The sequence below is a fragment of the Rousettus aegyptiacus genome, unplaced genomic scaffold (genome assembly GCF_014176215.1).
Source record: "Rousettus aegyptiacus isolate mRouAeg1 unplaced genomic scaffold, mRouAeg1.p scaffold_m13_p_17, whole genome shotgun sequence".
Classification (NCBI taxonomy): Eukaryota; Metazoa; Chordata; class Mammalia; order Chiroptera; family Pteropodidae; genus Rousettus; species Rousettus aegyptiacus.
Window position 1 is genome coordinate 23,978,027 of NW_023416292.1, and position 27,979 is coordinate 24,006,005.

General features: G+C 48.5%; 5 protein-coding genes across 7 annotated transcripts; 1 reads left to right on the top strand and 4 right to left on the bottom strand.

Annotated features, from left to right (window-relative positions):
* Nucleotides 1-1,916: 1,916 nt before the first annotated feature.
* On the bottom strand, nt 1,917-8,979 carry LOC107504446 (histone H2B type 1-M). Its single transcript, XM_016133648.2, has 2 exons — nt 8,547-8,979; nt 1,917-2,318 (listed from the first exon to the last, which is right to left on the bottom strand). The coding sequence occupies exon 1, from the start codon at nt 8,933-8,935 to the stop codon at nt 8,555-8,557; it is 381 nt and encodes a 126-aa protein (XP_015989134.1). The 5' UTR covers nt 8,936-8,979; the 3' UTR covers nt 1,917-2,318; nt 8,547-8,554.
* Nucleotides 8,980-9,841: 862 nt separating this feature from the next.
* On the bottom strand, nt 9,842-10,612 carry H1-4 (H1.4 linker histone, cluster member). The gene has a single exon (XM_016131456.2). It carries the CDS (start codon nt 10,555-10,557, stop codon nt 9,898-9,900), a length of 660 nt encoding a protein of 219 aa, XP_015986942.2. The 5' UTR covers nt 10,558-10,612; the 3' UTR covers nt 9,842-9,897.
* Nucleotides 10,613-17,873: 7,261 nt separating this feature from the next.
* On the bottom strand, nt 17,874-22,826 carry LOC107503562 (atherin). Of its 3 annotated transcripts, XM_016132191.2 has the most exons (5): nt 22,685-22,826; nt 22,270-22,492; nt 19,604-19,762; nt 18,614-18,771; nt 17,954-18,342 (listed from the first exon to the last, which is right to left on the bottom strand). In XM_016132191.2, the coding sequence occupies exons 1-4, from the start codon at nt 22,744-22,746 to the stop codon at nt 18,655-18,657; spliced, it is 561 nt and encodes a 186-aa protein (XP_015987677.2). In that variant the 5' UTR covers nt 22,747-22,826; the 3' UTR covers nt 17,954-18,342; nt 18,614-18,654. The 3 variants fall into 3 exon arrangements, with proteins under 3 accessions (XP_015987926.2, XP_015987677.2, XP_015987594.2); XM_016132108.2 differs by having other exon boundaries at nt 17,954-18,771; XM_016132440.2 differs by lacking the exons at nt 18,614-18,771; nt 19,604-19,762; nt 22,685-22,826 and having other exon boundaries at nt 17,874-18,342; nt 22,270-22,401.
* Nucleotides 22,827-22,845: 19 nt separating this feature from the next.
* On the bottom strand, nt 22,846-24,095 carry LOC118600300 (histone H2A type 1). The gene is made up of 2 exons (XM_036235215.1): nt 23,530-24,095; nt 22,846-22,957 (listed from the first exon to the last, which is right to left on the bottom strand). The coding sequence occupies exon 1, from the start codon at nt 24,027-24,029 to the stop codon at nt 23,637-23,639; it is 393 nt and encodes a 130-aa protein (XP_036091108.1). The 5' UTR covers nt 24,030-24,095; the 3' UTR covers nt 22,846-22,957; nt 23,530-23,636.
* A 236-nt stretch (nt 24,096-24,331) lies between these two features.
* Nucleotides 24,332-25,207, top strand: LOC107504490 (histone H2B type 1-C/E/F/G/I). Its single transcript, XM_016133715.2, has one exon. It carries the CDS (start codon nt 24,366-24,368, stop codon nt 24,744-24,746), a length of 381 nt encoding a protein of 126 aa, XP_015989201.1. The 5' UTR covers nt 24,332-24,365; the 3' UTR covers nt 24,747-25,207.
* The last annotated feature ends 2,772 nt before the right edge of the window (nt 25,208-27,979 follow it).

A 27,979-nucleotide genomic window follows, 5' to 3' on the forward strand; every position in this document is an offset into this window, starting at 1 on the left:
ACATATGAGTACCACATAAAAGTCATGGCCTTTATATACATTAGCTGTGACCTACCTGGAATTGAAATAGAAAAACCAGACATCATTCAGTACAGTACAACAGATTTTAAGGATTCTAAGGCCAATAAAAAACTTTCTAGGTTATATGAATAAAACTATGTTATTGAAAGATACAAAACAAGGTTCACTTACATTAAGAAAGAACAATATAATGTTTATATTTGGTGATGATTCAATATGCCCAAATGTTCATAAATTCCATAACAACCTAAAAATTCAATATTATGCCACGAAACCCTGATGGAATTTTGGTAAAGCATTGCAAAATTCATGAGCATGAGCAAAAATAGTCAAGGTGATCCCTGAGCCTGCAAAGAAGAAAGAATAGAAAAAAGAAGAAATGAAGAATGGTGGGTCTTGATCTCATGCAGAACTTCTAAGAGGGGCTGGGGTCATCCTAGGGATCAGCTTTGAACTCTTAGAAGCTATGTTAGTGTTTGTTCAAGTCTTTACAGGGCAAATTGAGAAGAGGGCTCAGAAGAGCCTGGCTAGGGTTTGGTCTAAATTTTACCTGGGCGTTTGGAAAAAAAAAAAAAATTAAGTAAATACAAATAACTGGCAAGGGTTGTGCATTACCTGACCCTTCCCCATTAAAGTGATAACAAAAATAACGTTAAAATTATAGGAAGATCACTACATTGATATTAAAATATTTTGTGCACTTAAAAGTTTATTTTTTCTTCTTTTCGAAGAAATTAAAATATTTTCATGAGCCTCTACAAGTACTGGGGGCCTTAGGCCCTGTGCCTAATGGGTTGTTGGCCTGGAGACGAAACTTAAGTTATACAAGTAGGAAATAATAATCCTTACACGAAGTGCCCTGTATATGTGATGACAATAAATAGGGTGGTGCCAGCAAGGTGTCCCAGGGATTTATTGTGAGGGGTGTTTTCAGCCACAGGCGGTGAGGGACCATGTCAGCTCAGAGAAAGTCGGGAGAGGGGACAGCAGCCCTGCTTCCCGGTCTCCAAACTGCTCGGGTTTCTGTTTTATCTGTGAGTGACCCCGTGGACTGTTTGGACCCTCCCAGAGGGGCAGGGACAGGCGGGTGACCGCGCCAGCAAGGAGCGGGCAACAGGCGGAAGCAAGCAGACGCACGACCTCACTGGTGCCACAGAACACAACGTGACGTGTACGTAACGGGAGCTCACGCCAGGAACAGGCGGGACGTGAGGCCGGGCCAGATGGCCCAATGAGGAAGCCGGCGCGGAGGGGCGTGGCGTAGCGAGACAGCCCGGCCGGAAGCCACTGCGGAGGGGCGTGGCTATCGAGGGAGGCGGGGCATGGCGAGACCGCCCCAGCCGGAAGCCGGCGCCGGGAGGCGTGGCCACGCGGGAGTCAGCGAATGCGAGGGGCGGAGGGGCTTTATTCCCACCCCTGCGTGCCCTAGCTGGGAGGGAAATGTCCTCTGCCAGTTGTCAGAACTTTGCACTCCCGTTTAAACCTGCGATTTTCAGGTTTATTTGCCTACTTGGTATTAGCATTTCAGGGAAATCCCATGTCCTAATATAAAGCACAGTTCTTCAAGTCTGAGCCCCGGACCAGTCTCATAGGCATCATCTGGATAACAAGAAATACTAATTATCGGATCCTACTCTGGACCTAGTAAATCGGAAACTGTGGGGTGTGGACCAGCAGTCCCCGATTTCGTGCACACTCAAGTTTGAGACTGCTTCGAAATATGTTTTTTCTTCATTCAGGTGCTGAGATGACCTCTCCAATGTCAGCTTAACTAAATGAATTTGTTTCCCTTCAAGATTGTTGCCAACCTTGATGCTATTAGATGAAGTGAAAAATAAATTCCATGTCTAGAAAAAGGGATCCTAGAAAAATTTGAGTCAACAATGAATGCAAAATTCCAATTCTCCACAAATTTTATTAATCATAACATCTCATTATTGACGGTTTGCCATCCTCTCAATTCAGACTTCCCTAAGCAAAAATAGTTCATGGGAAATAATGAATTCTCAGTAAGTACGCCTGTAACAGAAGTAAATTCTAATTTTATAATTCACACAAAAAAAATGAAACAAGAAAGCTAAAACAGCTTTTTTGGGCTCTTCCACTCAGATAATGATCTCCCTTTTGATGCAGTGAGTGTGCAGCAAGCCAGGATGGGTTGGATTTGGGCAGGATAAACACACTAATCAATCATTCTCAAGCAGATCAGACTTTTCATATTTCATAACTCGTATGGGCTGATTCACATTTGCAGTTACTGTTTGCATTCATTTCTTCTCTGCATTCATATTTCTCCCCTAATTGAAGAAATAAAAAGATTTATTTGTTAGGTACTATTCTTCCAGCCACAGTAATGTTTGTTGTACAGTGAAGAGGATTCTTTTTACATTTGCTTGTATAACATGCTGAGGTAGTGCTACTCCAGTATAATGGTCATTATCAGCATGAGCAGGTACTGACTCAATTCATGCTTAGTCAAGAGGTATGCCTGATAGGATCTTTGTTCCAAATCCCTCAACTACCCTTCTTGGGGTGGGGTTTAAACAGTTCAAAAGCTCAAATTATTTCTCTTTAGTTTTTGACTTGAAGAGAATTTGCCACTCTGATTTACCTTTTAATTCAGTGACTAAGAAAAATATAATGATTGCTAGCAATTGTTAAATGCTTACTAAATGTCCATAACTTTTTCAGAGCTTTACATGATTATCTCACTTAATCCTTAAAGTAACTCTAAGTAGTAGTGTACCATTATCGTTCCTGTTGTATACATGCAGTGAATCGCAGAAATGCCGAGTCACTCATTCTATTGAACCATTGTGGCAACTCAGTTCTGACTTCTTTTGCTGCCGTTGTAGACATGTGCGTACTTTGCTTAATTATGTCATGCTGTGTGACATGGGGGCTTTGGACTATGTGGTATCTGCTCTACCTCCAAGGAGACTGGAGGCTAAAGATTAGCCACATGGTCAGTCGGTCAGGTTTATGTGATGAAGCCCCAACAAAAGTTGGGGGGCCAAGGCTTGGGCGAGCTTCCCTAGTGGGCGATATGTTTTGTGTCATCACACATCGGTGGGTACAGGAGGCGTTAACACTCTCTGTGACTCTGCCTACCAGGGAAGGACCACCAGGAACTCCAAGTTTGAAACCCTCCGAGATCCTGCTCCTGTGCCTCTTCCCTTGATTGGTTTCATTCCAGTAAACCCTAACCTCGAGTATAGCGGCTTGCAGTGATTTCCTTGAGTCCCCCTAGCGAATTATCAGGTTTGAGGGTGATTTTGGAAACCCCCGAACTTTGCAGTTGGTGCTACATGTGAGGGCACTCTTAGGGGCCGTTCCTTAACTTCGTACTATGTCCCGATAATACTAATATTACCATGTTTTGTTTACTATGCAAAAATTAGGGTGAATATTTTTGCCTTCGTTTAATGAGTTTGGTAGATCTGACATGAGCCCGAGTCTATTCACCTGCAGATTTCCAAAGTGGGAAGCACTGTTTTGATTTTGAGTGAAAGATAAAGGGCAGTGGAAGCAATTAGCTGCGAGCTTCCTCGATAGTTTACTAGAGGATTTTGATACAGGTTGAGAATCTACCTGTAAACCTTCAGACTAAATTCTATTCAGTTTCTTCCTTTATCCTCCTCTGCTAACTCTTAACTTGTCACCTTACACTTTAAACATGGAGCTCTTTTAGTATTACTCAATATTAAGTCCTGTATTTTAAACAAATTATTAAATTAGGTTTAACTTTTTGTTCCATTTTAAATTTTATTACTTTAGTTTTTTCCCATATTGTTATTTTCTTATATTTTCTTACGCCACAATATTTTCTTTGAATTTTAATTTTATTGTATTTATTTTAATTCTTTGTTGTATTTATTTTCTATTTTAATACATTTTCTTCAAAAAGGCCAAATCTGTTAGCTTGTGGGACATTCCAAAGACTATGCCCCAGAGACGGGCTCCCCACAGTGCGGTTTGGGAGCTGTCAGATGAATTAATTCAGTTCGTTCAGTCCCCTTTCAAGGTGCCTGCTATGTGCTGCTCTGACTTCACTGCACAGGCCTCCCTTTTGTCTTTTCCAACCCCAGGAAAAAAGCCCATCGGGACATCATGTGCACATTGCATCGGCTTTGTCTCAGTGGATAGTGGACAAACCGCAGTCTAAATTGCTGGGATTCTTAAAGATCTACCACAGAAAGGTAAGAGCTGCAGGTGATTCCCAGTTGATTTCTATTCAATGTCTAAAGCACAAACACATTTTACATTCAAGTATTTAAGCACAAAAATGATGATGCGCTGGCTTTAAAGTATGTGCACAAATGTTTTACTAACCTTACCTCGAAAGGCGGAGCCTTCTTTCCCCTCTAAATACATGACAGAGTTAAATAACTTCCTTCTAATGAATAGAAAGTGGCGGAAGTATGTGACCTTCAGAACTAAGTCACAGAAGGCACTGTGGCCGCTCTCTTTCTCTCTATGGTTTCTCTTCCTGGGTGATAACAGCCACCATGTTCTGAAGAGAGTCATCTTTCCAGACAGGTCTATGTGGCAAGGAACTCAGGTCTCCCTGCCAACAGCCAAGAGGGACTTGTCTGGCGTGCGGGTGAGCTGCCTCGGAAGGGACAGCTCCAGCTACAGTCCAGCCGTACAGGTGACTGCAGCCTGTGCCTACATCTTGACTTCATCTTCATGAGACACCCTGAGTCACAGCTACCCAGCTACGTCATTTCTGGATTCCCAACCCACAGAAACTGAATGAAACAATATGTGTTCACAGAATTAGGCTGCCCACTTTTTGATAATTTGTTATATATAAGTAGGTAATTAATAGAGGAGAGCCCACGATTAATGTTTCAAGCCGCTATAAACTTAATGCAAAATTGGATAAAGGTGAGCCCAAAGATGAAATCATAGATTGGTTTTACATATGAGTAGAGATGGAAAAAACTATTGAAATTTATGTAGTCAACGTTTAAGATCATAATACGACATGACCAAATAATGTTTGGTCTCGGAATGCAAACAGGGATCAACAGCAGGAAATCTAACTACACGTCACTGCAATAGGCTAAAGGAGAAAAAGCACAGGATTTCATAAATACCAAAAATTCAGAAATCATTCTTTAAAAAAACTCCTAAAATAAGATTAAAAGGAAACTACATCAACACAATAAAGATCTCTCTCTCTCTCTCACACACACACACACACACACACACACAGAGACTTGGCATAGCTTGTAATTTGAGCTAACACAGTGTGAAAATAGCATTTAACAGAAAAAGTTATTGGAAACAACATCAAACATTTTAATTTGTTAATGACAGTATTATATGCATTGAAAATCAAGGCAGTCTGTTGAATACTGATTAGAGTGAACAGAATTTGGTAATTAGCTAGATACAAAATGCACGTAAATAATCAATTACTCAATTATCCTTCCCCCCCAAGACTTCACACAGTGCTTCAGTCTGATGCCATCTGTCAATACAGATTAGAAAGCACAGCCCTGTGAAAATCAGCATTACATTTGTTGTAAAAATTTCTAGGGTCACATTGTGATCCTCTTTTTGTTGTAACATTTTTCACTCCGTTTAGTTTATTTCTCATGATATGAGCAATCCATCAATTCAAAGACATCCTCAGTCATGGATCTTTTAAATTGCTCATCAGGATGGTTCTCTCTGGTTTGCACTTCTGGAACTCTGATTGGATGTATGCCAGACAATTTTACTAATTCCAGATCTCTCTTACATTTCTCTGTATTTGGATAATTCGTTAAGATCTGGTTATATAGTTCATTACATTCTTTGGTTAAGTCCAGTTGGGTATTTATTAAACATACCTAGTAAGCTTTTCATTTGAAGTATTGCAATTAATTGCGTATATACACACATCTATTTCTAGAGTTTTCATCTGGTTCTTTTTTCGAATCTATGTGGTCATTCTTTGTATTCTTAGTCTCTCAACATAAATCAAAGTCTTTTTTTTTTAAGATATTAAAGGTAGTTACTTGACATTTGTTAATTCCCTTTTGCACACCTTTTGTTTCCGCTGTCTGTGCCTCATATCCTTGGTGTTGGGCTAATTTTGGTTGTGAAGCTGTTCATTCTCTGTCTTTGGTATTTTATTGGTGGAGATTTGGCGAGGCCTAAAATGAAGCTTATTCCTTCAGAGAGGATTTGTATTAGCTTTCACTAGGCGCTCAAGGGCACAGACCTAGCTTGGGATATCTCTAAATTAAATCCTCAGCCCGGGAGGCTAGAACCCCTGTGGTAGTGATGCCAGAAAGACGACAGTGTGAAGGCCGCTCGGGGCCTGAGTTCCTGGTGGTGGGAGCCACTCTGAGCAGCACCAGGATTCTGCACGCTCCCTTGAGTGTATACGTGTGTGTTTATTTCGTCCTATTTTGAAGATATAGCTTTTGCTCTGCTGTCTCAGCTTCAATGTAAAATGTTGCTTATTAGGCTCCCCACAGGGATAGGCTTCGCTTACTCCTCTAAAAAAAAAAAATCAGACTCAGGTTTGAGTGAAAGCCAGCTGTGCTGCTGGAGTCCCTGACTTTCGTAGTGGCTCTTCATGGGGTTTTGTTTTGTCTCGTTTTGTTTGTTTGTTTTAGGCAAGGCAACCGTTGGTTGACCTCATAGATTGCAAGGACCTTGTCATCTCACGATCCCTTATTTTTTCATTTTTTACACCTACGGCACCAAGGTGGTCTCCCATCCAAGTACTAACCAAGCCCGACCCTGCTTAGTTTCCAAGATCAGATGGGATTGGGCTTGTTTAGGGTGGCATGGCCATAGACTCTTCATTGTCTTTAAGAAAATTAAAAATATTATTCTGGATTTTGTCAATTCAGATAGCCAGTTTGCCAGTGTGGGACTTTTCCCCCTCCCCTCCTCTGGTTCTTTCCTTTGGCTGGCCGAGTAATCAAATTGACAGAAACCAATTTACAAGAGAAAATCAAATTTAATCTCATGTGCGCGGGAGACCCCGCATACGTGAGTCAGAGATCCCGCACGCACTAGAGATTCAGAGGTAGAAAGGGGGTTTGAGGTGTGTGAGACATCCTGAGCCAGGGATGCAAAGCCTGGAGGCCTCAGAGGGTCTACGCAAAGAGCAGATGTTTAGTAAACAGAAGTTTGCTCTGCCCCACAGATGTCAGAAAGGGTTATCAGCGATAATCTCTTATTATGGATGAGACCACAAACTCCAGCACTAAGTAGTTAAGGGAAGGGCAGAACCTTCTCCTGAGCCCAAGGCTAAAATTGCCTTTAGGTCAAAATAATTACGTACCACTGAGACACGTCCTGGGGTGGCTCATTCTGAACCCCCACAACATATTATGGAAAACCTATCCCCATAATCCATGAATCTGCAATAGGGAGCAGTGAGGACACCAGAATTTCTAAATCCATTCCTCCCTCAGCCAACCACGCCCTGCACTGAAATTCTCCATTTCAACAAGCACATCCTCCCACCTCAGCTTCATTTACCTTCCAGTTTTCTTGGTGGACTGCGAACCATTGATTCTTTTCTGGCCACTGTCCCAGCTCCCCTTGCCTCTTCTCTAAGATTTATTTTCCCCACAAAAGCGATTCCCCAGCAGCACAAGTCCCATATGCCAGACTACTTTATGCAGAAGCCACATCCTGCCACAAGGCTTTCTTCCCCTTTCTACCTCCTCTCCGTCCTGGACACTCGTGGTCATTGGGAAAGGCGGAAAGGGACTGACCAGGGGGTCTCAGTTCTAAGATCACTATTGCTTATCTATAGACACCTTAATCTTGCTGGGCTTCTCTCTTGTGACCCAGGGGACTTTAAAACTGAATGCTGTCAAAAGAAGACTCTGAATTAAATAGGACTTTCTGGGAGAGAAGTTATACGAACCGACAGGATTTGAAGGGGTCTCTTGGAGGGGTTTCAATTCCTCTCCCTCGGTGCCCTGCCCTTGGGACACAGCCTAGGCTCCCCGCCCTCCCCACAGTCTTCTCAGTCTCAAGCAGAAATTGGCCCAATAGCAAGGCAAACAAAACAGAAAAAATTCTGTACATTTCCATGAAAGCACATTGTTTCCAGCCTTTTTTTCAGTGATACTTATTTATGGGGTTAAAAAGCACAAACAAAAAAAACGAAAGCGCAGAATAGAACAAAATTGTCAGCATGTCCTACTGTGCTCTCGGTGAAGTCAACCGCAAGTACGGGATGAATTTAGACCCGCACACGGAAACGAACTGCGCACTAGAAATGACACCCTCACGCCAAACCAGTTAATAGTTACGTAATACTGAGTGATTAATCACTCCATAAAACTGTACTTGTTCAGTGAGCCATTTACGGTCGCTATAGTTACTGCCTGGGAACCTTGCAAATATTTGCCACAGCTGTCATAGAACATATAAAAAAAATGGCAGTGTAGCATTAAATTCAGACTGAGAAATTCGAGAGCGGAATGATTACAACTCATTCGTTGAAAGCATGCGTGGCTCTGAAAAGAGCCTTTGAGGATAGGGGCAAAACCGCTTACGTGTACGTCTACTTGGAGCTGGTGTACTTGGTGACGGCCTTGGTGCCCTCGGACACGGCGTGCTTGGCCAGCTCCCCGGGCAGCAGCAGGCGCACGGCCGTCTGGATCTCCCGCGACGTGATGGTCGAGCGCTTGTTGTAGTGCGCCAGGCGCGACGCCTCGCCCGCGATGCGCTCGAAGATGTCGTTGACGAACGAGTTCATGATGCCCATGGCCTTGGACGAGATGCCCGTGTCGGGGTGCACCTGCTTCAGCACCTTGTACACGTACACCGAGTAGCTCTCCTTGCGGCTGCGCTTGCGCTTCTTGCCGTCCTTCTTCTGCGCCTTGGTCACCGCCTTCTTAGAGCCCTTCTTCGGGGCGGGCGCCGACTTTGTGGGCTCAGGCATTATAGCACAAAAAGTGGCAACACGACCCCTAACGCCTGACAAAATAATCGCTCCAGCCAGGACACGTTTACTTATAGATGCGGTATTCAAATGAGGTTAGTAAGATTGCACTCGTGATTGGGTTAATCTTGGTGTGTCGTCACAAATGACAATGCAGATAAACTGGCAGACCTGCCTTTTCATTGGCTACTTCATTACTTTACTTGATCCAATCAGAAGATCTAGACTACGCTTCCCAGACTTACTATAAAAGGCCCCGTCACGCCCCTCCGCTGTTTCTGAGACAGCCAAGTTTATTCTGACGATGTTCTTTTCTTTAGCATCGGCGGTGGAGGCGATCCCTGTACGCGTGGGCAGCTCCACGCATTGGGCCTGCACCCCGCGCCACTGGACACCCAAAGGCCGGACTGATGTTCTGGATCCTGGTACTAAGGGTGGTGTCTGAGAAGCGCATTACCTCGCGCCCGCAACAGCTCAGCTAAGTAAATGAAACCACTAGCTCAGCCAACGTGCTGGGCTGGGCGACCCACCTCATCCCATCCCCCACCCCCGAGGGCCACCCTGCCTCTGGTCGTATCCTAACAAAGCAAAGGAAATGCAAACGGACTGTAGGAAACAGTGGTTTTCAAATACCTATATGTTCTGCCTTCTCGGCCCGTGTGTCGGGGTGTGTCCCGCCCTTTCGGCGCGCTGCAGACCGAACAGGTCCCCTTGGGCCAAATCATGTTCCCTGTAGTCCCGTCCCTCGGCTTCTCAGTCCCTAGGGCCCAATGTATTGCGCTTGCGTGCAGGCAGCCGCGCACGTCTCTCCCTCAGAGGCCCGCCCCTGCCCTCCCCTCCCGGTCGCCTCCCTCCAGCCACGCCCCCCGGAAAGTGCAACAGCTTTTTCAGGGATCGGTGGGTGGCTCTGAAAAGAGCCTTTGGGTTGTGTTGATCGTCTAACAGTGGGCCAAAGGAACTTCCTACTTCTTCTTGGCCGCCGCCTTCTTCGGCTTGGCAGCCTTGGGTTTGGCAGCCTTTGGCTTAGCCGCCTTGGGTTTCACTGCTTTGGCCTTGGCTGGGCTCTTGGGCGCCTTCTTGGCCTTGGCTGCTTTCGCCTTTTTAGGGCTCTTAGCCTTTTTGGCTCCGACAGCCGCCGCCGGCTTCTTCGCCTTCTTCGGGGTCTTCTTGGCGCTCTTCTTGGGGGTGGCCGAGCCCGCCGCCTTCTTGGGCTTCTTGGCCGCGCCGGCCGCCTTCTTGGGCTTGGCCGCGCCCGCCTTCTTGGCCTTGGGCTTGGCCTCGCCGGGGGCCGCCTTCTTGTTGAGCTTGAAGGAGCCCGAGGCGCCGGTGCCCTTGGTCTGCACCAGGGTGCCCTTGCTCACCAGGCTCTTGAGGCCCAGCTTGATGCGGCTGTTGTTCTTCTCCACGTCGTAGCCGGCGGCCGCCAGCGCCTTCTTGAGCGCGGCCAGCGACACGCCGCTGCGCTCCTTGGAGGCGGCCACGGCCTTGGTGATGAGCTCGGACACCGGGGGCCCGGACGCCTTGCGCTTGGCGGCCCCGGCGGCCTTGCGGGCCTTCTTCTTCACGGGCGCCTTCTCGGCGGCGGCCGGGGCGGCGGGCGCGGCGGGCGCGGTCTCGGACATGCTGCGGGCGGGCGTGCGGAGGGGACTCGAGCCGGAAGCGGAGGCACTGGCCGGGACTCGGGCCGCGCCGCTGCGCCCGCGCGCTTATATAGGGCGGAGCTGCGCCGTGATTGGTGCGCTGTCCAGCCCGCCTCGCTGGCAGCCGCGGAGTGTCCTGTCGGATCCCGAGTTGTGTTTGTTACACCTCAAAAAATGACCAAAATATCAAAATCCCCTACACCGAATTGCCCAGTTTTTCTCAGAAATTGATCCCCGAAGCCTCAGGCTTCACGCAAGTCTTAAATTATGCAGAAAGCGCGAAACCTTAGGCCAAAAAGCGGCAATATTTCCCACCGTGCTCGTAAGATTTCAACTCAGAGAAACAAAACTTTCTATTTTCTTCGTAAATTATAAACCGATCTTTCACTGTGGAGTTTTCTGACCTCTCAAATATGATTCTCCAAGTGGTCAGCTTCCTCTATGTCCGAGAACCAAGCCACTGGCATTAAGATTTTTATTATAAATCTGCGCTTAAGTGAGGGAAGTAACACAGGCTCCTCGGAGAGGCCTGCCTATTGAGCTGAGGGCATTTGAGTTCATCAAACTGGTTTACTTTAATGCCAAACGAATTATCGCCCATTTGGGGTTAAATTTTGGAGCCCTGGGACATCAGTCTATACAGCCATGGTTTTGTTTCTGTCTGCTGCACCTGGGATTTTAAGTAATTCCATAGGTTAATTTTCCTTTCTGCTCCTGAGGGTTGGGGGTGGGGCTGTCACTGCCCTTCCTCTGGACAACTGCTCCATGAGTTTAGAGTCCTTGAATTCAGGATATTTGGGAAGGAAGGACAGTCCAGAACACAGTGTACACGGAAACGGAAAAGGGTTCATTCTCAAATAACCCCCAGATGACGTTCCTGAAGTCACTAAAAGTGGAGGCGATCTTTGAAGACCGTCTGTGGTCTTGCTGAATTCTTTTGGCCCATGCTTCAGGGTCGAATCATAATATACGAGTTGATCATAAGGAGAAAGAAATGAGAAGTGTAGATGATAATATACCTATTCCCGTCATGAGAGAAGCCCAGACCCTCTTGTTACTGAGTGGCTGGCAAATGACTAGTCTGCGCCCCAGATGTGCTCCCACGATGAAGATGACGCCCTGTGTGTAATGAGGGAAACAAGGTACAGGAAGGATCGAATGATAAGTTCACATTTCCACTTCAGAAGCAGAGCTCTGAGAGGCCATGGAAGTTAAGTCATTGCCCTCTGAAGACACCCTATCCACCCCTCTGAAGGAGCGGGCTCGAGGAGGTATTTCCTCGATCCACAGAGAGTACTTGTAGGCAATGAAAACCCAAGTGAAGGAATTATTCCTGGAAAACTGTCTGGATGGAATTGTCTTTAAAAGCTGCAGGCTGTGTACTTGAGAGACAAAGTACAGTTGGGGCCAGTGCTACAGGCGACATGATATTGGTCTGTGTGTGTGGCTGGTTGTAACGCAGTCTTAGACATCACATTAATTTTTAGTTTCATTGCCCTACATCTTCACACACAGCAGACCCTACTACTGAAATAGAAAGAAGTATACAAATCTTTGATGCAACATTAATGAGATGTTTCAAGATAGTCTTGTTTAAATTAATCCTGGGTCTCTGACCACGCTATCCTGAACAAACCTGATCCCATCTGATCTCGGAAGCTAAGCAGGGTCGCCTGGTTAGTACTTGGATGGGAGACCACCTTGGAAGACCAGGGTGCTGTAGGTGTTAAAAAATGAAAAAATATGGGATTGTAAACTGACAAGGTCCTTGTAATCTGTGAGGTCAACCAAGGGTTGCCTCGCCTAAAACAGAAAAAAACGTTAATGCTGAATCTGGCACAAAAGTGATATAAATTATCAATTTTTAAAAAGTCTTAATGTATAAACATGTTCAATGTAATTAACGCATGCCAGTGAGAAGTAAGTATGCCCGGCGGTCTATATTAAAATGGAAAGAAAGGGAATGACCATCAAACTAGGCAAACGGATTCCTGGGCATTTGATCCCAGAAGCATGGGATATCTCATTTTCAATGAGAAACAAAAGCACTGCAGTAAATGGCTACAATTTGCATAACAAATCGACGTTTTCTCTCAAATACTTCACTTTATTCTGTGCATTCTTTACTACTAAGGACATGGAAGCGCTTCAACTTCCCCAATTCCAAGATCTTTTAACTCCTCTAGGTTCATCTCCTTTGGTACAGTGTGTTTTTCTTTGATGGAAAAAAAAAAAAACTATTTGACAGACTTGAAGAAGACAATGAGCATCTGCCATTATTAAATCAAGCATTTATTTGACATTCTTCTAGGACGAAATAGCAGTGACACCTGAAGGCTCCACTTTCCCGTTGCTCTGTCTGCTCGGCTGGCTCTCTCAGCACTACTTAGAGTGTGTGGATATTTATGAGTGCAGGTACATGTGTCCTTTTATTAGGAAAAAATTCAACTAAGTTCAAAGATCTAACTGGCCTTGTGAAGTGTTTCAGGAGCCAGGTGGCATCCGATCTGTAACCTAGAAGGGCGCTCCAAGGGGTTGCACAAAACGGGGGGATTTCGCAGCAAGACGTGCGGGGCAAGGGTGTGAAAGAAAAGAGGGGAGCACTATGGGCCAGGGACTTCTTTTCTTTGGGGGAAAAGGGAAGGTTTTTTTTTTCTTTTCTCCATCTAGATCGCCCCTTGTTCCCGTGGGGGTGGGTGGAGGGGCCTCACGTGACGGACCGCACTGGCGCTTGATCAGAACGTTTCATACTGGATGATTAAGATTATGTTTCTGGGATAAACCGCAATTACATCAGGGCTTAAATCTAGGTTCGACATCATAGGCTTTCAGCATGAGTGACACCATTTTGGACATGTGGTTTTTCACTTCAGCAATTTCATGTAGATTCCAAAGTGTTGGTCCAGATGATTCTCAACCAATAACACCCATGGGTCTCAGAATCTCAGTATTTTTCAAGGTCCCCATGTTCCTCTGATGCCAAGTCTGGGAACCCTGCCTCTCTCAGTGGAGGTGACAATGGTTCGAAAGTGCTTTCTGTTGCGGGAGAGTTCTGAGGATTTCAGGGCTTGCCTGTGAGCCCTTCCCAAGGAGGCCCATGCTGGATGGGGTGATGGGGCAGCCGCGATCCGATCCTGCCGAGTTTGGGGTCACACGCGCCTGGGCATCGCAGTGGGCTGGAGGAGGAGAAAGGCGGGAAACGGCCAAGGAGGGTGGACCGAATCTCTGTTGCTTGTGGCCTCTGGAGTTCCCAGGTACTGGCATCTCGAGACACTTCTTATCCCATTTTATCATTCTTAACAGCAATTCCCTTTTCATTTATGGGCTGCTGTTCTGTGTGCTGCCTGCATTCTTGGTGAGTCAATGCAGCAAGCCCCCGCTTTGGATAGTGTCCCCACGTCACACGGGAAGCGGGACGACACGGGCTCACACAAGTTAAGGAGCTCTCCTGGCTGCGAAGACGCACCTCCAGAATTGCAGCTCGAAGCACGTGCTCTCACAAACAGTGGCTTTCGGACAGCAGGTCTGAACAACCATGAAAGGGTGTGGAATCAAGGTTGTGGCGCAAGGCCACAGTGCTTGTTTTTAAATGAGCTAGCATAGGGTACAAGGCACCAGGGCCCAGGGCGTGCAGCTTCTGCTACCTGCGCAGCTCGCTGACTGAGCCCTGGGAGCGCGAGTGAAACGCACTTGCCACTGCGCAGGCTCGGAGGCTGGTGGGCGGGGTCGTCCTGCTGCGGTCGCAGCCTGGAAGTCTCAAGTGTATTAATCTCCGGTGAGCTAAAAAGGTAATTAACTGTTGACTTTTTGAAAAGCCTCGAAGGAACCCTGAGCGATGGAGCAGCCCAGGTACGGGCCCGTGGAACCGTGGAGAACAATGACTTGCAGGGCAGTGGAAAGCTAGGGAGGCTTGAGCCTGGCCGCCCTTACTCCGCGCTCTGGCTTCTGAGCGCTTGATTCTGGACTTGGATATTTTCGAATGTCACCATGATGGCTAAACAAATTAGCCCCGCCCCAGCTAGCTTCCTCAAGGGAGCGGCGACATAGCAGCACTGTGATGCACACCTGTGTATCTCTTTTGGGACACCCTTGTCCTTCTGGGACTTTTTAAATAGGCATTTTATCTTAGCTTTTAGTGTAGAGCATTTCCATAGAAGTTTTCTTAAAAGGGGCTCCATGTCGCCCTAGAAATTGTTATTCTTTTTATCTAATTCAACAATCGAAACCGTGGGTCGCATGCGCGATGTCACTCATGGTTCGTGGCGGCTTCGGAAAGAACTTTATTATCCGCACACAAAAGAGTGGTGATGATAAATTACTCCGCACAACGGAGTAATCCGCAGCGACAAAGACGAGTGAGAAACATCTCTAGGAACTAAGAAGGGGCGAATCCCAGGATGTGCGGTTAATGGAAAAAGTCAAGCGCGAGAGGACCCGGAGCATGACTCGGTCTGAGAGGGGAAGAGATGTGAGAAAACATTTTTTGCTCATTTGTGCAAAAGACATACAGGAAGAACAAACCCAAAACGAACAAGGTTGGTTGTCTGTGGGGGTGGGTCGGACAGGAGCGGGAAGGGGGGAGGGAGGAGGCCGCGCCAGTCCTGAGCGACAATTTATCTAACTCTCACGCCTACGCCTCTAGTACTGCTTCCTGTACCAGCGAACCGAACTATTAACAGCCACAGGCATGAGGGGCCCCAACATAGAACACAGGGACTAGCGAATGAACTAGACTGTATTAAAATGATAATGTATTAACATGAGGGATTGAGGAAGGTAAATGTTAATCCAGATAACTGGAAAGCGACACCTTGATCGAGCACTGCAAGGCTAAAGACAAAAAAGTAACTATATATGAAGGTTGCGATCGAACAAAAGTGGTTCTCGTGGATATGGGTCGGTGCTTCTGAAACTACTTACGTGTCTACTAGAATTCAACAAAGCAGCGACTCTGTTGTCAGAAACGAGATCCGGTGTTCTCACTGGTAGAAAAATAAGTATTTGGCTAAAATGAACCTTGTGGTGCTGAATTAGAGTCAGAAGTATTAATATAAAGTTCTGTTTATGTGCGGCTATACAGATGCGGAGACGTAGATGTGTGTGTGTGGGGGGGGGGGGATATGCGTAAATATTCCCTCGCTCTGTCCGCCGAGGGACTGCAAGCAATGACTCCCGAGCAGCCCTAACACACATGGCACACGAGCTTTGGCTTTTAAGCATCTTCCTCCAGAAACAACAACAACGACAGAAACCTGGGCTCCTTGGGGAAATGGCTGATTCCGACGCTGGATCAGGAAAGAATCAGAAAGTCCTGGAACATCTTCCAGTGCAAGAAAATAAGGGGATATTTTTTCCAAAGATGGAAACTTGTTGGGAACACATGCCAGCCGGGCTCTGGGGGCTGCTAGCGACCGAAGCCGGGGCCACTTCTTGTCGCATTTTAACTGATAAACACATCGACACGCGAGGACGAGACGCACGTCTCCCTCGTTGCAGATGACACCCACGGGCGAGTACCAGAACCCCTGGGTCCGCGTTTAAGGAGAAGCGGGATTCGCGTGGTCTCAAAGTATCTCCCCACAGACGCCTGTGGGTCTGAGTCTGAGGCCCAGCTTCTGAGCCACGTGTGTGTCTTGAGGGTGTCCCCGTGAGCCCAGCACGACCGAGTCCCCGGAGGTGTCTGCCGCGCACAGCAGGAGCAGGGAGTCCGCAGAGGCGACGCCCACCGCCTGCTGCGAAACAAGGAAGATGCTGTCTTAGGGCTCCTCAGGAACTACATGATGACACCTGGAGAGGAGAGAGAGATGGTGGGGAAAGGATGGACAAAAACTGGGGGCACTCAAGGGGACTGTTAGCGGGGTGTCACTCTCATGCACTGAGAAAAGATGACGCACGAGGTGATGGGAATAATGCTGGCATAGTCAGACCCCGGCCCCTTGCTGGCGACTGTCCGCTCCTCCGCAGACTCCCACACTGGAGGCCATTTAACTCCCGCCAGGTCTTCCTGCTGCGGCTCCTCCCTGCCTTGTCGGCGGGCACTGCGTCGCCTGTTCCTGCTGGGACTCCTGGCCAGAGGTCAGTGGATGCGCCCTGCCTGTCTGCAGCCCTCAGAGCCTGTGCCCGGGAAGGGGGCAGGCTCCTGCCCCCGGGGACCCACTCCCAATGCCAGCCCCTGTCACAGAGGAAGCACGAAAGCAGTCTAGAACGAGGGGCGGTCGCCGTGAGGGTGTCAGCTCTGAACGCCAGCCTCCCAGCACCTGGGGACATTGGCCGATCCTCCCACAAGGAGAGAAGCGGCATCGTTCCCAGTTCATTACCAGGCGACCCAGAGGAAGTCCCCATGGTCGCTGGTTAAAGCCCCTGCTGGTGTCCTCGCTGTGCCTTTGCTGGTGGCATTTCGAGCCATGCTGTGCCGATGGTCCATGCTCCCAGCATCACCATCTGTGAGACCATGACCCCCTCCCCAGAAGGCATCGCCTCATGGAGTAGGTGACATTTGAGCAGAAGCATGAAGCCAGCGAGGGTTGAAGCAGGTGAATATCTGCTTGAAGAGTATTCTAGGCTTCCTCAAAAAATTTGGAAAGCCGGTATGAACACAGTCGATGAGAGACCACATAGAACTTTATGTGATGGGTGCAGAGTGTGGCACTTAAATCAGCCCAGAAGCACGGGGGGTCGTTGGAAATGGAGACAGGACCCTTCCGGTGGGAAAACAGTCGAAGAGTGTGACCAACACGCATGCGCAGGAGACAGAGAGACAGAGACAGAACGGGAGAAAAAGGGAGAGGCAGAGAGAGAGGCAGACAGACTCCCCCCAGTTGGACCCTTGGCAGAGGGCAGAGCTGGAACCCGGACCCAAGTAGCTTTGCTGGATACGCCCTCCCCAGGGACGCGGCCGCGTCTCCGCGCTGTCCGTGTGTGACGTGTGAGCACGGGCACAAACCGCATCGTCTCGTTGCGGAGGCGTCGCTCAAGACCAAGCTGGGTGTCTGCTTCTTACAACCCACCTCATGGATTCCTGTCCTTCCCGAGTTACTAGTGTGGCCAGTCGACGCCGGGCGCCATGCTGGGAGCTGACCGTGCGGCCGTGGACCAAATGGGCTCCCAGCCCTGGACACACTGGTGCCAAGCACCGGCAAGACATTCATAAAACCCAAGCGCGAGTGTGGGGGAGGGCGGAAGGGGCGGAGCGCGGCCGGGCTGGGGGGCTTGCTCGCCCTCTGGCACCGGGGAGCTGGCGGAATAGGTAATCGAGGTGCTGCCTTACCGCCCCCCACCCTCCCCATCCCCCCCCCCCGGCCACCGCATCTTCCCTCTCTCGTGCCAGGCCGGAGCCCTGGGAGTCCGCTCCAATTACAAAGTGTCACCTGCAAAGATGTGGTATTGGAAATCGACCCGTTTTATTTGCGCTGTCCTTTGGAGCGCCAGACAGCGTGATCTTTTGTTCTTTCCCTACTACTCGCGTCTTGCAGACGAAGAAACCGAGGCTCAATGTCACTAACTTGGCTAAGGCCACGTCATTTTTAAGGGAAAGAACCTCGAGTCCAACCCACGCGTGACTCGAACGTGTGCGGTCCTGCCGGCATCGCTGTGGAGCAGGGTTTATCATTCCAGAATCGGCTGAGGTGCCTGCGGTCGGGCGCGTGAAGCACGATGCATCCGCATGCATCCGGGCAGCCGCCGCGCGGCCTGCGAAGGAAGCACCTGGATTCACCTGGGAATTCCTCCAAGGCACGTGGTTCCAAGAAGGGCCGCTGGAGCCGCTGCCTGTTGAGAGTTCATGGGGGCCGGTGAAACACCCACATTCTCGTCTCCTATCTGCATGTTTAACAATGAGCAGGATACACGAGCATAGGGATGCCCCAGGGGACGGGGAGAGGACACGCTGAAGTACACCTTGTTGGCTCGATTCGTCTGCGCGTATGACTCGTTCGAAACCCCGACACTTCCTGAACCGAAGAGAGCCTCCTCTCGACGAGCCCTCTCCCCACCTCCGCCCTGATCCCCATGGCGCACAGGTGCACACGAGGTAGCTAACCCAGAGGGAGTTTGTAAGAGGAAACATTTGCAGGTGCGGAGTCAGTTGGCGACGTGGGAACTCTCGCGCCAGGCTCCACGCGTCTCTGAGCCCCGCCGAGTCTGCCGGTCACGGTCACGGCGGCCCCAGGCATCTCCGCCCTGTCCGGCTCTGCGAACCTACAGGGAGCAAAGGAACCGCAGCGCGCGTGTGTGCGGGCTTCTTCCTCAGCCTTCTCGAACAGGAGCGGAGAGCTCACAGACCCGTTTTCTCGTGGGCGGGCTTCTCCGTTCCTCACGCAAAAGCTCCCCATGGTGAGTGGGCTCAGCCTGCCAGGGAGGATGCCCCAATTTTTAGCTTCAGATTCGGCAAGTGAAAATACAAGATGCTCAGGTATATGGAATTTCAGATAACCAACACTGTCTGTTTTGGTACAGCATGCCTCGTGTGGTATTTCAGGGCACACTTATAATAAAACAATCGTTGTCTATCTGAGATTCAGATTTAACAGCACCTCGCATTTTATCTGGCAAGGATGCCCTCAGATGCCACCTGGAGGAAGCTGGTTAAGTGCACCTGGACATGCGAGTCCACAGGGACAGGGACCTCGCTCCGCAATGACAGCTATGATCTGCTTCTTTGCTGTTCAGTACAGAAACCACCAAGTTGAAATGTGATTAGTGCAACTGAGGACATGGCTTTCTAATTATTTTACTTAGATCTGAAGTGCCACATGTAGCTAGTGGCTACTATGTTGGACAAAGCAGCTTCTGACCAACCAGGCATGTAACTCCCTCCAGATTTCCCAGCTGGAACTCAAGCCCGCCTGGTGGCTAAAACGGCTCGCGGCCCAGCGACAGGCTCGAGTCCCTGCGGCTCGGTGGTGCTTCCATTTCTGTGCAGAAATAAGTTTTGTTGACAACACATTCATTCTGAGTCCCTGATCCGAGTATTTACTGAAGAGCTATTCTACGGGCGGGACACGAAGAGCCAGAGTCTGCGAGAACTCACCCAGCACACGGGCGTCCCCTGAGCGCCCCAGCGTCTGCACGTGAGCCAGCGAGGGGCCCTCACGGGCGGGGCAGGCACTGCGAGTGGAGGAGGCAGCATGGGTCTGGTCGCACACGTCGGCAGTGCGGCCCTTTGCGCTCCATGACGCAAGGCAAACACCTAGGCACCGCAGCATACAAAAGAGGATGCTTTTAAGCACGGCGTCAGCCGGCAGAGAGCAGGCCCTGCATAATTAAGCGATTCTTGAGGTGACCGCGTGGCATTAAGGTGGGAGAGGTTAACGCAGAGACTCAGAACGGGTGGAGTGTGGAAGGCAGATGGGGTAGGTGCGCTGACAAATCTCACTGCACCCCCCAAAGCTGGGGAGGGCGGGTAGGTGACGTTGGAGCAGGGGTTAGTGGGCAGACACTGCTACACAGACATTCGGTGACAACATGTGGGGGTTTGAGAGGCATCCTGGGCCACACCCACCCCAGGGTTCACCCATCTGGAGCTGAGCTCCCACAGCATGCCAGGCCCTCTGCTAGATGCTGGCACGTCACAATGAGCAGACTGACTGGGTCCCTCCATCAAGGAAGAGAGCGTAAAATGGACACACAACAAAGAAATCTGACAATAAAATCTCAGACTGATTTTAAAGAACCTAAACTGGATGACTGACGGCGATTTGGTGTGAGGAGTGGGCAGAGGGCGGTTACTTCTTGTTTTATTTTCTATGCTTTAAGTTATAAGATTAGCACATGCTCGTTTTAACACTTTCCACACAGACTTACAGAGGCTCACAGAACCTTGACAGAGCAGGGATTTTATTTCTAGATGGTAGACGCCCTAATAAATTTTAATCAATACAACCAGAACAATTTCTCAAAATTCATGAACCAGGGGCGATTCTTCCTCATCCTTAGCCGTCCTAAGTATTACTGGTTTTAGTGGTGAGAAATGGTAACCCTCGGCTGCCGTGATGTGCATAACTCAACTACGGGGGTTCTCACCTGCCACTGCCTGGGGTCCGAGAGCGAGGAAGGTGGCAAAGGTTTGAGCTCTGTCAGACAAGCGACACAGAACAGAGTTTGACGCTTCGCACGCTTGCTTTTTCCAAGAATAGCCTCAACGGTAAGGAACATTCAAAAGTCCTCAGACCTAAGATATGGTGCTTCTCGCCCTCTGCCCAAACGACAGCTGAAACAGGACACTAATGCAATTCGTCCAATCGAAAATTTACCTTTTTTTCCCAATACGACTACACTAATTTGATGTCTGCGATGTCATCTTATCTTTAAGTCTACATGTCATGATTCAATTTCTCCTGGAGTTACAATGATGAAACTGCAGGGTTTTTTGTTTTTTCATAAATCTGTCTTATTTGTTAATGGTACAGTTTTCTCGGTGTAAATATAGGTGATGACTGCCTTTTGGGAGATCTGATGATCCTCATCTTAGTGTGGCACGGTGTTAAGGGACAGGGGATAAAACAGAGAGGTGAGGATGCTGGGGGGCTACTCGTGAGTCCTTATTCTCAATCTCGGTGAGCACAGGGAATTCTCAGTGACATTCCAAGACCTTATAACACACATGCGTTAGACTTAACAGAAGTATTTACATGATAACTTTGGTTTAGGATCAACAGGTGACAAACTTATGAGTTAACCTAATTATCACCTTAAAGTACACATATCTGTTTTACAACTGATTAAAAATTTATCATACTTGTGAAAGAGTTCAAATAATACATAAAAATAGGAAGGACGTGGGCGACAGAGTGAAGGACATTGCTGCATGAATCACCTGTTAATTTAAAAAGGGATTTCATAACGGTGACGTGTCCAGGTGATCTGCTTTGTTTGGAATTCTCTTTATAACCAAATAATGATTCTGCCTGCATCTTGATAAATCCCTGAGATCGGTTCTGTCCCTGGTACCTGGGAAGCCTGAGTTTGTCCTTCTCCTCAGTCTAAGTGGTCCAGCCCAGGACCCTGGGGGCGTGGATAGAGACCTACTCAAGGGGTGGAGAGCAGCTGAGGCTACTGAGTAAATGTTATTGGCCACCAGGGAATCTTCTCACTCACAGGTTTATTGTATGGCAGGGCCTGGCTGACTAGAACAATTTAACCAGATGGGGTCCTTGACCTTAAGGTCGCACTGAAGAAGTAACTAACAAAATTAGTACAATATTCCATTGCTACTAAGTAACCCAACAGAAACTTTTGCTAATGGGCCAGCGGGAGAATTCAAACCCAAGTCTTCTCTTAACGTCCCTCCTCACTCACAATAGTTTATCAAGCCCTGTACCTTTTTACCCAGAGATCTTCACACCTGTCCCCTTGTTTCACCTGTCACACAGAAAAGCAGTGTATTAGCTTTTTCTGGGTCTATGGTGCTGACAGTGGCAAGATCCACCTCCCTCGGTTGATTAGAATTCGGATCTCTCCTCCTCTTAAGTTTTTTACAGCGTTTCGGATGCACTTGGTAGCGACCTGGGATGCGGACAAGGTAACACGCTCCGTGCCGGGGTTTTACCGGCTCCATTATCCCGGCGCAGGGAGCGACGGTGACAGAACGGCCAGTGGGGAGAGGCGCCATCCCCCGGGGCCTTGGCGCTCAAGCAAGTTGTCGGCGCTCCGTGCTCCTCTTCTCGGCTATAAAATCGGGACAGGGACCGTACTCACCTCCGAGGCTGCTGGCAGCAGGGGGAACGCGCCGGGCACGCAGGGAGAGCTGGGTGGGTGTCCGCCACTGCGCCTGGGCGCCGCGCATGCCAACTTTGGAGCCGCACACTGCGCGGGGCCCTTCGCCGCCGGGCGAGCAAGACGCACGGGAGTGGGGGCGGGGAGAGCTGAGCCTGGAGCCGCGCTCACGCTCCCGGAGCGCTGCGCGGGCTTCAAGGGCCACCTGAGGTTAATGAAAAGGATGCTAAGGTTCACGTGAAGCCATTCCCACATGAGGACCCCAAACTCGCCAACGCACAAGAAATGCTGGGCGGAAGGACCCGGTCCTCCCCGCGGGACCTGGCCCGACCTTCCCCCGGTCTGACCATTCACTCCGGCTGCCCATGGAACCCCCAAAAACCCTCAGGAGACTTACGTGTGGCCATCGGGGCGCTCGCTTGTGTCCGCCACTTTGCCTTCGCCAAACTGCCAGAGCATCCGCTGCTTTTCTCTGGTGCTTGCAGGGAGCGTGGGGCAGGCCAGCCACTAAAACATCTCGGTGAGGCTCAGCACTGGCAAATAGGGCGCTAGGGATTTTTGCATGGTCCCAGAGCGCCACTTTCGGGGGTTGGTGCAGCTTGAGTGACCAGATCGCTGGCAGCAATGTCTGGGGAGGCCTAAGGCCCTAGTCGACCACTTCCGGCTGCGTCTGGAACGGAGGTGTTAGAGCCTCTTAAAACGTAGTAGTTTGTATGATTTGTTGAATATCAGGTATAAGACACCATCAACCTGCCCCCAACTTACAGATGACAGAACTGAGTATCGGAGGCTCGAAACTGGCTCCAGTCTCACAATCGGTTAAGTGAGGGACTGCACCCCAAGTCTAGGTTAGTCTGTGTCCTAGCTACCGCCAATCAGAGGCCCCTTTCAATCCTCCCGGCACTTGAGACAGGTCTTTGCATGTCAGCGCGAGCTGAGAGCCTAACGCCCTCAGGGAACAGGGCAGGGAGGTTACAAAACCCACTTGGGCAGTTTGCCTTTAAGATCATCCGAGTAATTGGCAAGGCAATCTCAAGCTGACCTCCTAGGATAGCTCTGCAGCTAACCCCTTCCCGCCCAGAGTCGGATCACGCGACTAACGCTGTAATGCTGCTAGTGCACACGCCAGCGTCAGACAAATTTACTTCTTAGAGGGAGCCCGATGTGTGAGAACACCATGAGCCTCTTCTAAAGACCTAAAATGTTCTCGTAATGCTATGGTTTGTGTAAAAATTAGCTTACCTTGTGTATTTAACCAAGTGATACTAGCTCTTCTTTTGACATGGTGGGGGCTCTGAAAAGAGCCTTTGGGTTTTAGAGCGTTTGCGGAAACTCAGATGCCTGTCAGATTACTTGCCCTTGGCCTTGTGGTGGCTCTCGGTCTTCTTGGGCAGCAGCACGGCCTGGATGTTGGGCAGCACGCCGCCCTGCGCGATCGTCACCTTGCCCAGCAGCTTGTTGAGCTCCTCGTCGTTGCGGATGGCCAGCTGCAGGTGGCGCGGGATGATGCGCGTCTTCTTGTTGTCGCGCGCCGCGTTGCCCGCCAGCTCCAGGATCTCGGCCGTCAGGTACTCCAGCACGGCCGCCAGGTACACGGGCGCGCCGGCGCCCACGCGCTCGGCGTAGTTGCCCTTGCGGAGCAGGCGGTGCACGCGGCCCACGGGGAACTGCAGCCCGGCCCGTGAGGAGCGAGATTTCGCCTTAGCGCGCGCCTTACCACCCTGCTTGCCACGTCCAGACATCGCAAACAACAAAGGAACCCCTCCAAAAAGACGACCGGGGACTCGCCCAAACAAATCGCTTCTGGAACTAGGTAGCACACTGCTGCTTTTATAGGCAGTTCCTGGGCAATAAATAGGGCAGTCTGATTGGCTAATCAGAGACTCGGGCAACTAGCCAATAGAAAAGCTTTATTTCCATACCTCATTTGCATAGTCCGGCCCCTGGATGACTGCCGTGGCGTTGGTTTTCCAATGAACTACGAGGCTCTCTGCATCCCTTATTAGCATAAAGGCCCTATAAGTAGCCGAAATCCGGTCCACAATTTCGTTTTATTTCTGGTATTTTGACATTTTAAAATGCCTGAACCAGCCAAGTCGGCGCCCGCCCCGAAGAAGGGCTCTAAGAAGGCGGTGACCAAGGCGCAGAAGAAGGACGGCAAGAAGCGCAAGCGCAGCCGCAAGGAGAGCTACTCGGTGTACGTGTACAAGGTGCTGAAGCAGGTGCACCCCGACACGGGCATCTCGTCCAAGGCCATGGGCATCATGAACTCGTTCGTCAACGACATCTTCGAGCGCATCGCGGGCGAGGCGTCGCGCCTGGCGCACTACAACAAGCGCTCGACCATCACGTCGCGGGAGATCCAGACGGCCGTGCGCCTGCTGCTGCCCGGGGAGCTGGCCAAGCACGCCGTGTCCGAGGGCACCAAGGCCGTCACCAAGTACACCAGCTCCAAGTAGACGCGCTCCTGAGCGGCTTTGCCGCTGACCCCAAAGGCTCTTTTCAGAGCCACCCACCTCTCCTAGAAGAGAGCTGTAATTAGTTACTTAATTTACATTATGGAGCCGGGGTAAAGTATTGAACCTTAAATAGAAAAGCTCACAGGCCTAACTGCAGGCAAATTTTGTGCTGGGAAATTCCACCCTCCCTTATTACCTGCCATCTTTGCCTCAGGCAAGAAGAAACAACAAAAATAAACCTTGTGGTGAAAGGACTTTGATCCTTTATTATGCAAATGTAAACTTTGCCACTGGCAGAGACTCAGATGGAAGAGAAAGTCCTCCACGGAGTCCAGTCCAGAACTCGTTTTCAGCGTCTGATACTAAAGTTCTTTCTTCGTTGATGTAGGGAAATAACGGGAAATTTTACCTTAAAAGAACAGATTTACTGTGCCAACGTGACAACCCTCCCCTTTTCCTTTCTGGCCTTTGTTGGGATCTGCTGTTTGGTGTTTGTGCTGAGGCTTCCTGTAATTAAAGAGCAGAGTCTCCTTTCAAAACTCTTTTTTCATATTTTCTCATAAACTATAAGTCCAAATAGTTGCATCTGTGCAGGGGAGGAAGAGACTTCCCTCTACTCTCAAGATTCTCTTGACTGGTCTAATAATCATGAGGCAGATTAGCAAGAGAACATGACCAAACTTAATACCTGTGAATATATGGGAACCCTGTAAACAGGTGAGTCAGAGAACCCACATGCAGGAGAGGCGAAAAGGCAGAAAGGGAACGTGGCTTCCTAAGACATCCTGAGCTGAGGATGAGGTAAAGTGCTTTGTGGGCTTCAAAGGATGATAACAAGAGGAAATGCTTAGTTCCACCATATAGCCATAGGTGGGTCAGAAGGTTATCTCATAATCTCTTATTATGGGCAAGCCCCTAATTCAAGTTCTTCCAGGTAGTTGAGGCAGAGGGAGCATAAGTTTCTCTTGCAACCTGGATAATGTTGCCTCTATCTCAAAACAATCACATACACAGAGGCACATCTTGGGGCGGCTCTTTCTGAACCCCCATCTGCGATAATGGCATTCCAGCCTCAAAGATAATATAAATGTGAAATGGCTGCCTATAACTTTCAAGATTGTTAAAAAACACAATTATCTGATAAATTTGAAGATCTAGTTGTTTTTATTAAGCAATTTATGAATCTGGTAGCATCCCATCTAGCAACTAGAAGGGGCTCGGATTCATTGTGCAAAGTGGAAAGTTCTTACAGACAGAAAGAGGGTGAGACTAAGACTTTAAGAGTGGGTGAAGTCAGGCTAAGGGCTCCTTCCGTTAGAGGACAAGGCCTCTTACCAGGCAAGTTCCCCTCACTAGAGCTGACCAGGAAATTCTAGACGATTAAGGTGTTTCTGGGAGAGAGAGGTGGAAACTGCCCTCACATCAGGAGTTACACTTAGGTGAGGCAATCTTGGGCTTTAAGCATGAGCAGGCTGTTTGGGGCCTGTAGGTTTTCTGTTTAACATGTTAGACCTAAGAGGAGACTTAGGACAAGTAAGAAAACAAGGAAACAAACTGTCCAGCACACACTGTTCTGTATCTTTCATTGCTGAAGACACTGAGGCCTCCGAAGCTTACGATTCATTAATTCCAAATTATTGTCCCTTCAGGCCCTTTAAGTGAGGTTAAAGAGGAGAAAGGAGAAACACGTCACTATAACTCAGACTATTGACTCAGATTAAAAAAAGATGACTTCCAATGCCATTTGGAACAAACATTTGATAGTTTCTAAAACTTACCGAGTTTATGGTGGGGGATGTGGCACTGGACACTAGAATGCCTACCAATCTTGGGAGGGCATCAGAATTTCCCTATATTCTCAGCAAGGATGCTCCTGAGTGACCTCCGACCGCAATTACATGTCTTCGTGTCTTTAACTGACCAACATACTTAGTTCTGTGCTTCTGATGGCATCTATTTTAAATTTTGTCCCATTTTCACAATTAGCTCCTCTAACTTGCACGAGGATTGAGAATATTTCCTGTTTTCTGAGTACAAATAATTTGGAGGCAATCGTTTACCTCAGCAGGAAATGAATGAAGTAAGATATAAACTTAAATCTTAAATGGCTTATATAAAGACTGAGAAACACATCACTTTAAAATAACGGAAAGTCAAATAAAAATCAGAATTTTCCTGATGCTTTAAATGTGCTATCTCATTAAATTGTAACTTAGTAAATAAAAGGACATTTAACCATGAGTTTAATTAGTGGTCTCAGCTAACATGTAACAGATATTAACAAGTAACAGTTTAATAAGAAACCAAACAGAACTACTCCGCTATTTTAAACAACTTAAAAATTTTAATTTATGGTATGTAATTTTACAAAGGAAAAAAATCACATATTTCTAATCAAGATAACTTTCTGGACAAATTCACAGCCTTAATTTTGCTTTAAAAATAGCTCTATGTTTTTTTCTTTATTGTTGTCATAGCGGGAAAATAATGTTAGGACAATATTTTAGTTTATGCGAGTCTAGAGTTTATTTTCTAAAAGAATTAATTAATTTGAATTCATTAATTTTTTTAAACTAGGTTTACTGGTTAGATGAGTTAACATTACTTTACTTAAAATTTTACAATTTTAAATTATACGCTGAACTAATGTGGATTTCAAATATTTATTAGATTTGTGATTGGCCTTGTGACTTTTCTGCCCTCCTCCATCTGACATGCAGATGACTAAAGGTGACAGAGGAGAGACCGAAACCCACCTGGCTACAGCCACTTGGTTACGAGACCAGCACGGAGGAGTCGAGAAACGGACGCCAACTCGCGGCGGGCTGCCGATGGCAGGCGACCCAGAGTCAGCCGGCCGCGAATGCTCCCCAGCCAACCTCGAGAGTTTTCAGAGAAGCACTAATTGTTTTTCTTAAAAGTCCTCTTGGTCTTTGCAAGAGCAGACGTTCCATACTGAGCTCCTTCCTCCTGGAGCTAATGCGCAGCCACGATGTGCCGCTCCTAGCCAGTCTGTTCTATAAATGATCTCTTTGGACTGTGTTGGATGAAATGAATCTATTGCTTGACTCATTTATACACAAGTACGCAATGTGCTAATAGTTAAGTAGATGCCTTTGAGTTCCTCTGACGATCCTACCCCTCTGAGCAGCAGGGTGGTCAGACCCACTCAGGGAGACGGGCCGAGGGTTCAGTGAAACACCCCCAGAAGCCTCACGGCATCGCCGTATGAC

What these genes read in the sequence shown, in the direction of transcription:
- LOC107504446 (XM_016133648.2), bottom strand. Translation starts at nt 8,935, where the DNA reads ATGCCTGAGCCCACAAAGTCGGCGCCCGCCCCGAAGAAGGGCTCTAAG.
- H1-4 (XM_016131456.2), bottom strand. Translation starts at nt 10,557, where the DNA reads ATGTCCGAGACCGCGCCCGCCGCGCCCGCCGCCCCGGCCGCCGCCGAG.
- LOC107503562 (XM_016132191.2), bottom strand. Translation starts at nt 22,746, where the DNA reads ATGCTCTGGCAGTTTGGCGAAGGCAAAGTGGCGGACACAAGCGAGCGC. An exon ending in GAGCGCCCCGATGGCCACAC is followed by an intron (nt 22,493 to 22,684) that starts GTAAGTCTCCTG and finishes CATTAACCTCAG; the next exon opens with GTGGCCCTTGAAGCCCGCGC. An exon ending in TGCTGCCAGCAGCCTCGGAG is followed by an intron (nt 19,763 to 22,269) that starts GTGAGTACGGTC and finishes TGCGGTGCCTAG; the next exon opens with GTGTTTGCCTTGCGTCATGG.
- LOC118600300 (XM_036235215.1), bottom strand. Translation starts at nt 24,029, where the DNA reads ATGTCTGGACGTGGCAAGCAGGGTGGTAAGGCGCGCGCTAAGGCGAAA.
- LOC107504490 (XM_016133715.2), top strand. Translation starts at nt 24,366, where the DNA reads ATGCCTGAACCAGCCAAGTCGGCGCCCGCCCCGAAGAAGGGCTCTAAG.